The sequence below is a fragment of the Montipora foliosa genome, chromosome 3, assembly GCF_036669935.1.
Source record: "Montipora foliosa isolate CH-2021 chromosome 3, ASM3666993v2, whole genome shotgun sequence".
NCBI classification, from domain to species: Eukaryota; Metazoa; Cnidaria; class Anthozoa; order Scleractinia; family Acroporidae; genus Montipora; species Montipora foliosa.
In genome coordinates, this window is record NC_090871.1 from 3,933,835 (window position 1) to 3,946,420 (window position 12,586).

Consider the following 12,586-nt stretch of genomic DNA (forward strand, 5'->3'; position numbering starts at 1 on the left):
TCTATTTTGTGGTTTGGTGGGTCCTGTTCGAGTGTAGTAGTTTTGACCACTTCTCTAGCTGCAGAAGGTGTTATTAAATGCATACCTGTTGTGGGAAAAAGGACGTTGGGGTACGCGACGTGAAGTTCTTGAAATTACAGCCAAAAAATAGAACAATTTGATTTGACTACAGTTGGCATTTGCATTTGTCAAGGGAAAGATACTTTAGGTACGATAGTATAAAGAGGCAATTCAAGGGGAAAATATCCGATTTCTTTTAAATTTTAAGTGAAGGTTAAGGTCACACCCATCGAACGCAAACAAAATATGTAAAAGATAGAGATATTAGTTAATACTTTTCGCCGGAAGTAGAAGTTCATTTTGATTGACAGCACATTTAGACTCCCGGGTGTAGACTATCGGAGCGCTTTTCGTGGGAGACGTCAAATAATCGCCAACGTTTGAGGTATTTGTATAAAGAAGCATCATATTTTACTTTTTGTGGCATTTAAGAAAGTGTTAATTACGCAATGAAGACCTACAAGCCACGTGAATATCCGAGGTCTAGCGCCAGCAATAGGAAAAAGAGAACATAGAGGAAGGAGCACAAAAACAAGCGGAATTCAGAGAAAGAATCATATTATTAGAACTGGCCTTCAGACACCTCTGGCGAATCGTATCGGCGAATAAATTATCGTATCATCTGAAGAAAAATCATGGAAATTCAAGAGGTGCTAAATCAGGCTTTCTCAGTACACTGCCAGAGAACGAGAACAAACACACTTGTAGCGAAAAAGAAATAAGACCAAAGGCATTTCGGGCTATAGTCTTCTTACAACATGACAAGGAAAACACTATGTAAACGATTCACATAACCAGCCCGCATGCTGATATCGCCGTCACCATCTGTTTGCGATAATTTTTACGCTCATCCTACATTGTGCTTCTTTTTAAAGCTTTTGCGTTGATCCGCTTCCACTTTTTTTCTGCTGTTGCTGCTGTTTTTGATGAGATAGATGACTGTGCGCGTCCTTTTTCTATTTAGTATCAAGACAGATCCGCTCCGAAAACATGAGTAAAAAATCGGAAGAATATTAGTCACAATGAAGCTGGTGGAACGCAAGCACTTGTGAGAGATCGACAGCTGGGACCCGAAAAAAGTGGCGTCCTCTGATTAGCTAATTGTCGGGAAAAGTGTTGGGGTGGATTTTTATCTTGAAAGGTAAAAATGTAAAGATTACAAATCAAAGGCGCTTTGTTTCATTGCAATCAAATTTTGACAGTAGCTTGATAAACCTATTACCACCAAACCAGTTTTGGGGAATGTAAAATTCGATGAGTGCTTTTTTCCACGCGGTTACTCAAACGTTTTGGTTAGCGCTTTCGTTAGTGCTCTGACAAGAAAAACAAAGCATTTTCTTCAATAATAAACAAAGTATACCAGTGCACCGTAATCAGAAAGCGCTACATCCGTTTCTCTGAAGACATCCCTGAAGGTGCACGGTACCCTTAAAGAAAATATGTTGTTTTGGTCTCAATTAAGTGCGCTAATATAGGAAAATAATTTCAATTTCTTACCGGTTATTTAATATGAAGACTCAATCCAATTCAAAAGGAATTACAAACTAATTTTCGTTGCTATTAGTACTACTTTTGACACCGCGTTGTGTGACCGATAAAAACTCCCACAAAACATGAAAGAGATTAAAACGACGATATGAAAGCTGTAACAGTTACTAGTGGCTTCAATAGAAATCAACACTTACTTGTAGCAAAGCCAGGCAATCGACAGTAGAAATTCTTTCGTGTACCTCCGACTTCGGTAAACAAACGAGGAAACACAAAAAGTGAGAATGACCATGGCATGTGGATGACGTAGTATGACAATTGTGGCCACTAAAATATGCCGTTATATCTTCTATGTACAGAAACTAGCCAATGATAACAAACGTTACAATTTGTGGATATGAGGAAAAACAAACGGTCTCCATTTTATAACGTGGTCTGCCCTGCAGGAGGCATCCTACGTAATAAGGTAGGTAACAGGTAACAGGTAGACTTAATTACGATTCCTCTATACGGGGCTATTCTGCCGTAGTATACAATAATAAAAAATCTGTATTACAAAAAATAGAAATATATACATGTATTACGAGTAGAAACATTTACCTGGATAATTAAAAAGTATTTTTCAAAAAGTGGGCAGCACTTTCCTTTTCCTTTCAAAACTTAAAATATTGTTAGTCGCCCGAATGTATTCTGGAAGTAGGTTGTATTCTTTTGCCCCGCGAAAGGGCAAAAGAGCTCATTGAGTTGTTCAGAGTTTCCGGCTCTTTTATATTCATTGGAACATCCTTCTTCCTACAGTCTTGGTTAAGCTTGATAATTCGTCTTTCTCTTCTTCAAGACAAGGCCTGTTTATCAAGAGCCTTGATTAGTCTCCGTTGAGACAAACAGATTCTTAAGGAGAAGATAACATAAATTGCTTGCATTGCAGTCCCACTCGTATCTGATCTACGGAAATCGTATTTATAAAAATTGGCTGCAAACCAGACACAGGCCGGTATTGTTATAGTAATCTGTTTGCGAGAATCCAATAGGCACTGTTTTCAAATTCTAAACATGTTTAAATTATATTCATCGAATTCAGTTTTTTCATGTAATTAGCACCCTCTCTACCTAGACTTCAACTAATTAACACCTGTAGGTTCCCATAGTTGAAAAATCATGATAAGCTTAAGGCTAAAGTAATAAAGCATTCCATACCAGATGAGTCTTCTTGCCAAACCATTCCGAGGGTGATATGAGGTAAGTAGCGTATAAAATACGGATAATATGCGACACGATGTTATTGCGGACAAGCAATTCTTTTAGTTTTGAGGAAATTAATTCTTGCTTTTAAGAACAGACTGCCTTTTTTGCCGGTCGGTTTTTTTTTATTTTACTGTTCAGGAGACCTCTTTAGTAAACAAACTCGATTTTCAAGTTTATCAGCGAAGCAGGAACTGTTTTATAGTAGCACATGTTGTGCTGTGGATTTTGGGTGGACCTTCACATGCTGGCATATAGTCACTTCGATTTATCAGTACAGCTTTCTGTAATCAAAATGTAATGACAATTAACTTAATCCAAAAAACCCCGAGATTTTTTATGAAAGCTGCCAATTTAGGTTCAAGGAGCACCGAGTATTTCTTGTTGGCTTAACCCTAAGATTAGTAGTTGTTATGCATCTACCGGAAAGAACCTGCTGTTTAAATTTCGTCGGTCATATTCGCCGAATTTGACAAATAAATGAGTTCTTAAATGAGCAGAACTATGACTTGTGCACACTCGAAAAAAATCCGAGTTCCTTTAAAGGAGACTCAAGGGAGTTACGCCATTAAACGAGGTTTTAGGGTTTGTGCAGGGATGGCGCAGTGGGGAGAGCACTCGCCTCCCACCAATGTCGCCCGGGTTCGATTCCCAGACTCGGCGTCATATGTGGGTTGAGTTTGTTGGTTCTCTACTCTGCACCGAGAGGTTTTCTCCGGGTACTCCAGTTTCCCCTCTCCTCAAAAACCAACATTTGACTTGATTTGTGTTAATTGTTAATTTCAATTTACAGTGTCCCCAATTCGTGCTTCAGCGCTAGAACGACTAGACACTTAAATAAAGTTCCTTTCCTTTCCTTTAAGGCTGACACACCCCGTTTCTACATACTACCGGAACTGAGATTTATTACTGTCATATAGCCAAAGCATTAATTCCGATTGTCCACAAAGAAGTTCATGCTCTATTTTTTTCTTTTCATCGAATTAATTGGAGAAATGACGCATTTCACGCATTTTTTCGTCAGAGCCTCTGACAGTTGAAACTATGAATGTGCTGCATTGGTTTGTTCTTTTGTCTCTGGTGGGACTTGTCCAATCAGAAGGTAACACTGCCTCGTGATGTTTTGAAATTAACGTATTATGAAACTTTTTTGAGTGGATAAATAACATTATAAAGAGGTGGGGTGATTTTAATTCGGTTAGGTAGGCTCCCATCCAAAGCAAATGGCATAACGGACTTCACAGTGATTCGAGGACCAACTGAACTGAACTGAACTGACCAAACGTTTAGCCTCCTTTACTGCTAGCTGTGGGCTGCCGGTAAAATCCGTTCTCAGGTTGAATCGGTGTTTACCTACTGTAGGTTAAATTGGTGATCCGCATTTAGTTTTACCTGGGTTGAATACGCATTCAGATGAATTGAAGAAAGTTTTTTTTTTATGGGGCCTAAATTAAGCCTAGAGAAAACTTAGGGTCAGATTATACATGGATATCATTTGACTTATTATACAAAAGTGAAAAATGAAAAGAACTGCTCGTCGTTGTAGTGTAGTGGTGAAGACACATTGTACAGTTCTTTGTTCCCTTACTCATGATGTTGTAATGTTCAGATTGAATGAGTAAGTGTATGAATAGAGAAACCGTTATGATGATACGAAACATAAAGAAGATGTGTTGACTTGCGTAAGACAGAGCTTGAGGGAAGGTATACGTGTTTTCAGTCCTTTTTGGAAGGTTGATAGGTATTTTAAACTACTGAGGTAGAGTGCATATTCAATCTACATAAAACGAGGATCACCAATTTAGCCAACATATACACCCCTTAAATTTTATGGATCGTTCAACATTTATAATTTGGCCAAGCCTTTACGTCTTGTCTACACATCATACTTTAATTGTCTTCCCTACTTACTTGTAACAGACCGCTAACTAAAATAATTCCTTTTTTTTATTTTTCATTGAAAGAAGGACAAGAAGACTGTGAAGTGTCGTATCAGAAAATTGGATGTTATAAAGAAAAACGAAATGACAGAGCGTTAGCAAAACTTCTTCTAAATGTGAGGGATGAAATAAAGTGGAAACCTGGTGAATGGGAAAAATTTCTTAAAAGGTGAAGTCTGAAATAAAATTATGCATTTATCCTACAGAAAATAAAGTGAGTTTCACTCGGATTTTTTCCAAATCAAGCTAAAGACTGTAGAAGACCAAGACAAATCATGAAGCCTTACATGAAAGGGGACCCAGGCCTTTTAATTGATAAATATAAGTGTAAAATAACTGTCAAATCAACACTACCATGATGGTTCTACATGCGGTCATTCCGATGAGTCTCAACAAAGACCACCCAATCACATCTACTCTTGAGTCGTGCAGGACTCATACATAATGCACAAAAACTTTGTTCATCCGGGTGACAGCTCAATTAAGGCCCAGTGATTATTCCCAAATGATACTGTAACCAGTGACGAATTCGTTTTGTGTGGCTTAGGTTGGCCTGCCGTTGTGCCAAATTATCAAGAGTATTAGGTCAAAGTCACTTTGGTCTTCAGTTCTATGGTGAATGTTGGAGTGATGAACTCGCATTCGAGAGGTTTGATCGTCACGGAAAGTCAGATCCTGAGGGTTGTGTTGGATTTCAATACAAGAAATGCAACGACGACGAAGATGACAATGAATGCGTTGGAGGTCCAAACAAAAACTACGTTTACAAGATTTTAGAAGGTCAGCAAAGCACTAAGTTAGTGAGGTAAAGTCCGCTTACGAGCCACATGGCCCATAAGGCCGGAGCTTATCCCTGTAGCATGAAGCGACTAGAAGTATTTTTTACTCCCCCCCTGGATGGGATGCTAGTCCAACGCAAGGCTACCCCTAGCATTAAATTCGCCGAAGAATACAACGTAATGTCCCCTGCAAGGGCACGAAGCCGGACCCTGACCACTCGATCCGTAGTCCAGCTCACTCCTCCCACAAGTTAGTGAGGTGTCCTTAAAAGCTACAGCCATTTCATTCGAGCTGGCAAAGTATTTTATCGATTGCCTCATAGGCCTGCCGAAAACGTTCGAGTCGTTTCCATGCATAGCCAATCAGGAGACGTAAAGCCAAAGATAGCTGCGAAGGTTCTTTCTATGGAGTCAACTGGCCTTTGCAGAGCTACCGTTAAAACCCTTTTGCTGTCGCGATTGTTTGACTAGATCATTTGCTTCACGCTTAGTTTGTCGCAAGGAAAATTACGTTTGTAACATTGTTACACTTTCTGTCAATATAATTCCCAGCTTCCCTTAGGCTCCCTTGGCATATTTAGCTTCTATTTTACCTAGGGGCTTACTGATCAGTCAGCCCTACCAGTATGCGAGTTTAAGTGATTTGTCATAAATGATCCATGCATGTTAAGTATGTTATTATCAAATATATTGCACACTTGTATGATCACGGAGAAAGGAGAAAAAAAAAACTAAAAATTAGAATCTAACAATATACTGATATATAAACATTAGACTCCTAATCTTATGGAGTAACGTATTGTCTATTTAAAGTGCGGGTTTATGGACGAAATGGAGAGGTTATCCTCGCACTCACACCACGGGTCGCCCAAGCTCCATAAATGAGTGTCTGTACTGTACTACATTACGCAAGAGTAGAACTATAAGGATTTGTATGGATAAAACGGTTGTTCTGAAAATAAATTTAAAAAAATTAGAAAAACCGTTTTTCCCATACAACTCCTTATATTTCTACTCTTGCGAAATATAGTACAGTACTGAGATACTGGTATACTCATATATTGAGCTTGGGCTACCTGTGCTTACATTTTTTTTTTATAAGAACGTCTTATTTTGGAGCTGAGGCTGAAGGTTGTTAAGATTTCTTTAAGTTTAGATCAGACTTTGTTTCACTTGATGACTTGATGATATTGAAGTCTAATCGTATATTCTTTACTACAAGTCAAAACCCTTTTTTCTTTATTTCAGATGGAAGTGGAAGTGGAAGCGGAAGTGGAAATGGAACTCCTGATGTGAAATCAGTCTTCTCGATGAAAATTAAACATGTTCCTCTTCAAACTTTTGATGACTTAAATTGAAATTGATACTCAAATGAAAAGAAGCTTATTGAAACGTATTAGTGAAAATCACCTGTACTCAGCATTAACTTTATCAACAGGGAACGAACAAAGCTTGGGTCTTGCTTATTATTTCCAAATGGATTTAGAGAATTCAATTTCGCCTCCAAACTATTATTAAGGTCCATATTTGGGCGCTGGTACTGATTGAAGTATTCCACTAGCTATCCGCTTGACTGTTCAATATCCCATTTAACGTTAATTTTTCATTTCTTAATATTGACTATGTCACGGTTATTTTCGTGGTTTTGTAGAGTGCAAGGCGGAAGGTTTTTTTGCCGTCCCTAGCTTATGACTCACGAAGAGACTATTTATATCTTTCATTCTCATGTACTCTCTTCGTGAATGACTTTTCCATGATAAAGGAGGAAGTTTCCACTTAATAACCATGGAAACGCTTTTGGCCCTTGAACATTTTCGTTAAAAATGACAATTGAAACTCTATTTAAGCAGATTCAAACCCCCAACTTTGTCAGTTTCTGTTTATGCATAAACCTTACATAAAGCCTTCAATTGTAATTTCAAAACGGAATATAATGCGACTAGTAAATATTAAATCAACAGCGCTGCAGTTCTTTTTGTAACAACTTTTTTTTACCGTGAATCTTTCCATAGTCAGGATTTACTCACCCCCCAAATCCCGACGATTTGCGACCCCATTCTAGTAACTCTGTCGGGAACTCTGTTGAAAACACAACCCCATTATAGTCAATTCAGTGGTGAAAATGCGACCCCGTCCAGCGGCACATCCCATTAGACGTCCATTAATAGGAAGTGCCTGTCCACCTCCTCCCCGGGCTTTAAACGGTTTGCCTTTGTTGGACAAAACATTTGATAAATAATAAAATAAATGTGGACGACGAAACTATGGTCTGCTTTAAAATTTGAATAAAAAAGTAAATTCCAAACTGAAAAACATTTGTTCCTAGGGTAGGAGACAATTGTTTTTTGCTTAATGGCACATTATTGACTGGTCAAATTGCGGAAACAAAGTGATTTCCATTTGCAAAGCGTAGCTGTCATGAGCGATAAAATATCATTTCCTGTGTTTTTTACTTAAGTCTTCGAAGACTGAGCTTTCTTTGAACACTTCAGTCAATTTTCAAGTGGTCCATTAGAAATAAATTTAATTCCCCAAACATAGAAATATGATCAATAAATAAAACAATCGTCTTCTCCTTTCACAGGCACTGTCTCTTTTTCTCATGGTCTTGAAGCCAACTATATTGAAGAAAAAATCCTGAGCTGATTAAACTGATTTCAATGAGAAATCAAAGTTTTTTTAAAGACGTCATCAGTTCACTGATTAAGATTTTCCCCCGTTACTCCTCAAGACCTATAAGTACGTTTACTTAAAAAAAATTGCAACTCGACAGTTGTACGTGATCCGCAAGAACGAACAAGTCAGTTTACTTCCTACGGTGCTTCATTGCGTTGTTATGCAAATCTCACTAAATGATCGAGGCATTGACTGAGTAATTTACAGAGGAAGTATTCCGTCGAGTTTAATTTAGTTAGAGAATTTTCCTTTGATTCGGAACACCAGGAACACAGGAAGCAGTTTCAAATAATAACACAGTGAGTATCCCGGCTAAAATGTTATTAAACGTTAAGAAAAGCGCTTCTGAAATTTAGTTATTTCCCACGAATTTGTTAATGCACTTGTCCATTTCATTTGATTCTGTACTTTCGAACAATAACGCAGTATGTTAAAAAGAGGAAAACGTTTAAGAGAGGCGTTTCAGAAAATCATGGTTGGATTTGCCACGAATTTGATAATGCCCCTGTGCATTTCATGTGATTCTCTATACACCAGCAATACTGGATGCGTTGGGGCAGTAGTTTAAAACTCACACCTCAAATGATTTCAGTTTCTTTGTAAAGAATGGCTTGGGATAAAATCGTCGTCGAGATGCTTATACCAGTGTTTCGCGATCGGCTCTGACATTTGTCCTGCATGATCGTTATGCCTGCAGGACAACGCATCGACTTGTCACAAACCTTAACATTTTACGGACAAGAAAAACAATGGATCCTAACCTCCCAAACAATAAAACTATCGGCGTCCTTATATCGATCCAGTGGAGGACATAAATAAGGAGTCGAACAGTACTAGTTTTCGCAAAATATGACCTGAATCATGGCATTTGCAAAAATACATAGAATATTCCTTTTCTACCGGGGTAAAAGAAAATGCTTAGTCAGTTTTTCTTCTGATCCACAGGTCGATAAAAGACATGGTGAACTTTGCTTTCTTTACCATCATAACGCTTTGCTCATCATTCATCAGCTCAGGTTCCCCATATCATTTTTTATGACTAAAGAGGGTGTAAGAGTTTGACTTTTCTCAGGAAAACTGGCTCTTTCAGTAATTAACGTTTTGAACAGTGTTCAGTACCTTGTAAGGCCGAAGAGGCCGCGAGGAAAATATGGCGGGGACTTTGCAGTTTTTAATTTACTGTGCATGATATTTTTCACTGGTATGTAAATCTTAGGTAATATATATTTATATATTTTTTTGTTTATATGTTATAAAGATATTGGTTTATACATTAAGCCAAGTAATATCGAATAATTAATGCCATGCTCTTAGAATGTTTGGATTATAGAAGAACGTGCCTGTACATCAAGAGATTCTTACGAATCTCAATAAAAACCTTCAGACTATAGGCATACATTTTAATTTATAACGACGCTTAAACAAACTAATTGTTAATTATTCCACGTGACCAGTTAATATCTTAGGTACTTATCTTTCAAAATGAGAACCAAGCATTTTTTTCAAGCCTCCTTTTCGCAGTTTTTTTTTTTATTTTTAAATTTACACAGTACCTGCCTATATTGGGCAACATCCCACATGTGAAAGAACGTATTATAAGCTGGGTTGTTACCAGGACAGAAGATGGGCAAGAGCTATGTCTGATCTTCTAATCAGTGATCGCAATCACAAGAATGGAAGAGCAGTCGATTGGCAAAACTGGGATCATTATCTTCACGGGTTTGTAAACCATTTAATATTAAATAAGGACCCCACCATAACTAATAGTAATCTCGGATTATTGAAGAGCGTTCGGCAATCGCTTTGGAAGCAAAGGAGAAAGGTATGGAAATAAACAATCTCATTGGAACAAACAATCAGGAGGTGCGCGATCGTCATTTGCGCATATGACGTATCAATTCACGTATGACGTAATTCAAGATGGCGCTGAAAAAGCCAGAATTTTGAAGCAAGCAACCGTGGACGATCACTCCTGTCGGTGCACGTTGGATCAGTGGCTTGATCTGATCGGTGTAATTACAAGTTGAGAAACTAAATATTTTAAGCAAGAGCCGATACAACGTAGATTTGATTTAGTGGTGTAATATAAATCGACTGATACCTGGTTTGGCCAGCCAAAACATAGTACACCACTAAATCAAACCTACGTTGTATCGGCTCTTGCTTAAAATATTTAGTTTCTCAGCTGAAAAGGCAGACGAACGAAAATACGAAAATTTTGCTATAGCTCACGCTAGTCACAGAACACCCATTTTTAGATTGTGAGTTCTCCTTATCATCGATCGCAATAAAATAGTAAGAGAAGCACCATTCCATTGACCACATCTACGATGATGAAAAAACGATTCTAGATAGAATCTAGTCTTCAAATACTTTGACTTGCTTTCACCTGTGACTAGGGTGTGGTATTCTTCGTAAGCCGAATTTTAAATCGTACCAAATTAACTCGGATATATTGCTGACCTTGATATTTCGATACATCCTGCAGCCTCGCTTGCCGTTGTGCCATGGCCGCCACCTCCCGAGGTTACATTATGTTCGGGCTTCAGAACTACGGAGAGTGTTGGTCAGGGCCTGGAGCGTGTGATCAATACTCGCGACACGGAGACTCGTATCTGTGCATTGGACAAAACTTCACCACATGCAACATCAATGATGACAATGAGTGCATTGGCAAGGGTGATGCCAATTTTGTATACATGTTTCTTGACGGTTAGTTCTGCATTTACCACAAAATTGACAAAAATTGACAAATTTTTCTGAGGAAAATCTTGTGAAAGATTAGATCAAATTAACTATATCTTCAATTTTGAGGAGAAGTCTCGAGAAAAATATTTTCGGAAGGTGGGAGCAGAGTAGAGCTAGATAGAAACTCTGGAGTGTGTGTATAGATAGAGGATATTACATGGTCGCGCGGGGATACGAATTTTATCTTCGAGTGCTGCAAGTATCTCTTACGAGTGAGCGAAGCGAACGAGTGAGAGATACTTTCAGCACGAGAAGATAAAATTCGTATCCCCGCGCGGCCATGTAATGTTCTGTTTATTATATAGATATTGATGAAATGTCTAGACTTAAAACAACTTGTTTTATTCAGGTTCGAAATGATGAAAAAGTGGCCACCAACCGCTAAAACACGCATGTTGTGTAACATAAAACAAGATATGAAAGTTATGAAAAAATAAATCATGATAATGTCAAATTTTGCAATAAAAATGTTAATGTCGTAGAGAAGAATTATATTAAAGCACAAAAGTATCTTACAATGAAGAGAATGCTCGCGTTTTATTGGCTAATCGTGTTGGTTACCATGACAACACCTATATCCTCACTCGTGAAAGATAAAAATGATGTGTTCACTGCGCGCGGTGAAGATATGATTTTTTAGTAAAAGGAGAAATCTTGGTATTTCATCAATATCTATATAATAAAACCCGAGACACAACGTTTTTCTGGCGTTATAAGTTGTCTTAAAAGAACAAAGTCTCGTAAAACATTTTCAAACTAAAAATTATTGCAAACTTAATTTCTGAAAAAAGCCATTTATTTAAGAATTGCGTCTTTTGTATTATTGAAAGTGGTAATGATTACAGCAACTGAGAGGCCTTTTGCCCAGTAATATCCTGGACTTACGCTTGCCTGTTTTTATGATTTCAGAGGCAAAGTAAACGAATTCAGGAAGAAAGAAAGAGAAATTATGGTCACTTTTGTAACAAATAAAAGTGTCAATTTATTATCATGATGATGGAATCTAGATGCCATGTTTTGCTAGGACCAAAGTAGAAAATGAAAACTAAATAAAACGTTTACACAAGTCATGTCAGCTTGGACTTTTCATGTAAGCAAGCTGTTATCGTGTGCAGTACTTCATGGCATTAAAAAGATATTTTCTATTCACTGATAGCAGCATTAACGCAAAAGAACCTATCGATTTATTTTAAGGATCTCTTGTTTAATAAAAATGGAATTAATTATTATTTCTATAATTATGAAGTTCCCACCTTCCAGTTAAGGATGATGAAGTGGGGAATGCAAGTTATTGGAAATGCGCATATCGACAAGCCTCAATGTGCTTCCGTATAACGATCCGTAGTGTAGTGTTGAGTTTGTCTTGTTCTCGATCCCTCGCCGAGGGTTTTTCTCAAGGTTTTCTGGTTTTCCTCCCTCACCAAAAATCAGCATGTAACTTTAGTAAGTCTAGGGTAAATAAGTGGCCGGATATTATGCAGTTTAACCATAAACCCTTTTCTGGGTTTCCCCCTCCTCAGCGACGGAGCACATAGCCATACTAAGGGTGCTTTCGATTGACCGTATTCCGGAATAAGAATACATGGAATATAAGTTAGGAATCCTTCGTTTTTACGGAGATTCACATTAAAATTGTCAAACATCCGCTAAAAT

General features: G+C 37.8%; 1 protein-coding gene across 1 annotated transcript in view; it reads left to right on the forward strand.

Moving 5' to 3' along the window:
- Window positions 1–12,050, forward strand: part of LOC137995164 (uncharacterized) — a 42,674-nt gene extending 30,624 nt beyond the window's left edge. The window contains exons 10-16 of the mRNA XM_068840740.1: window positions 4,755–4,899; window positions 5,278–5,535; window positions 8,383–8,484; window positions 9,131–9,201; window positions 9,736–9,904; window positions 10,674–10,897; window positions 11,843–12,050. Of these exons, the coding sequence (XP_068696841.1) occupies window positions 4,755–4,899; window positions 5,278–5,535; window positions 8,383–8,484; window positions 9,131–9,201; window positions 9,736–9,904; window positions 10,674–10,897; window positions 11,843–11,853 (980 nt within the window). The 3' untranslated portion in view covers window positions 11,854–12,050. The remainder of the gene's footprint in view (window positions 1–4,754; window positions 4,900–5,277; window positions 5,536–8,382; window positions 8,485–9,130; window positions 9,202–9,735; window positions 9,905–10,673; window positions 10,898–11,842) is intronic.
- The last annotated feature ends 536 nt before the right edge of the window (window positions 12,051–12,586 follow it).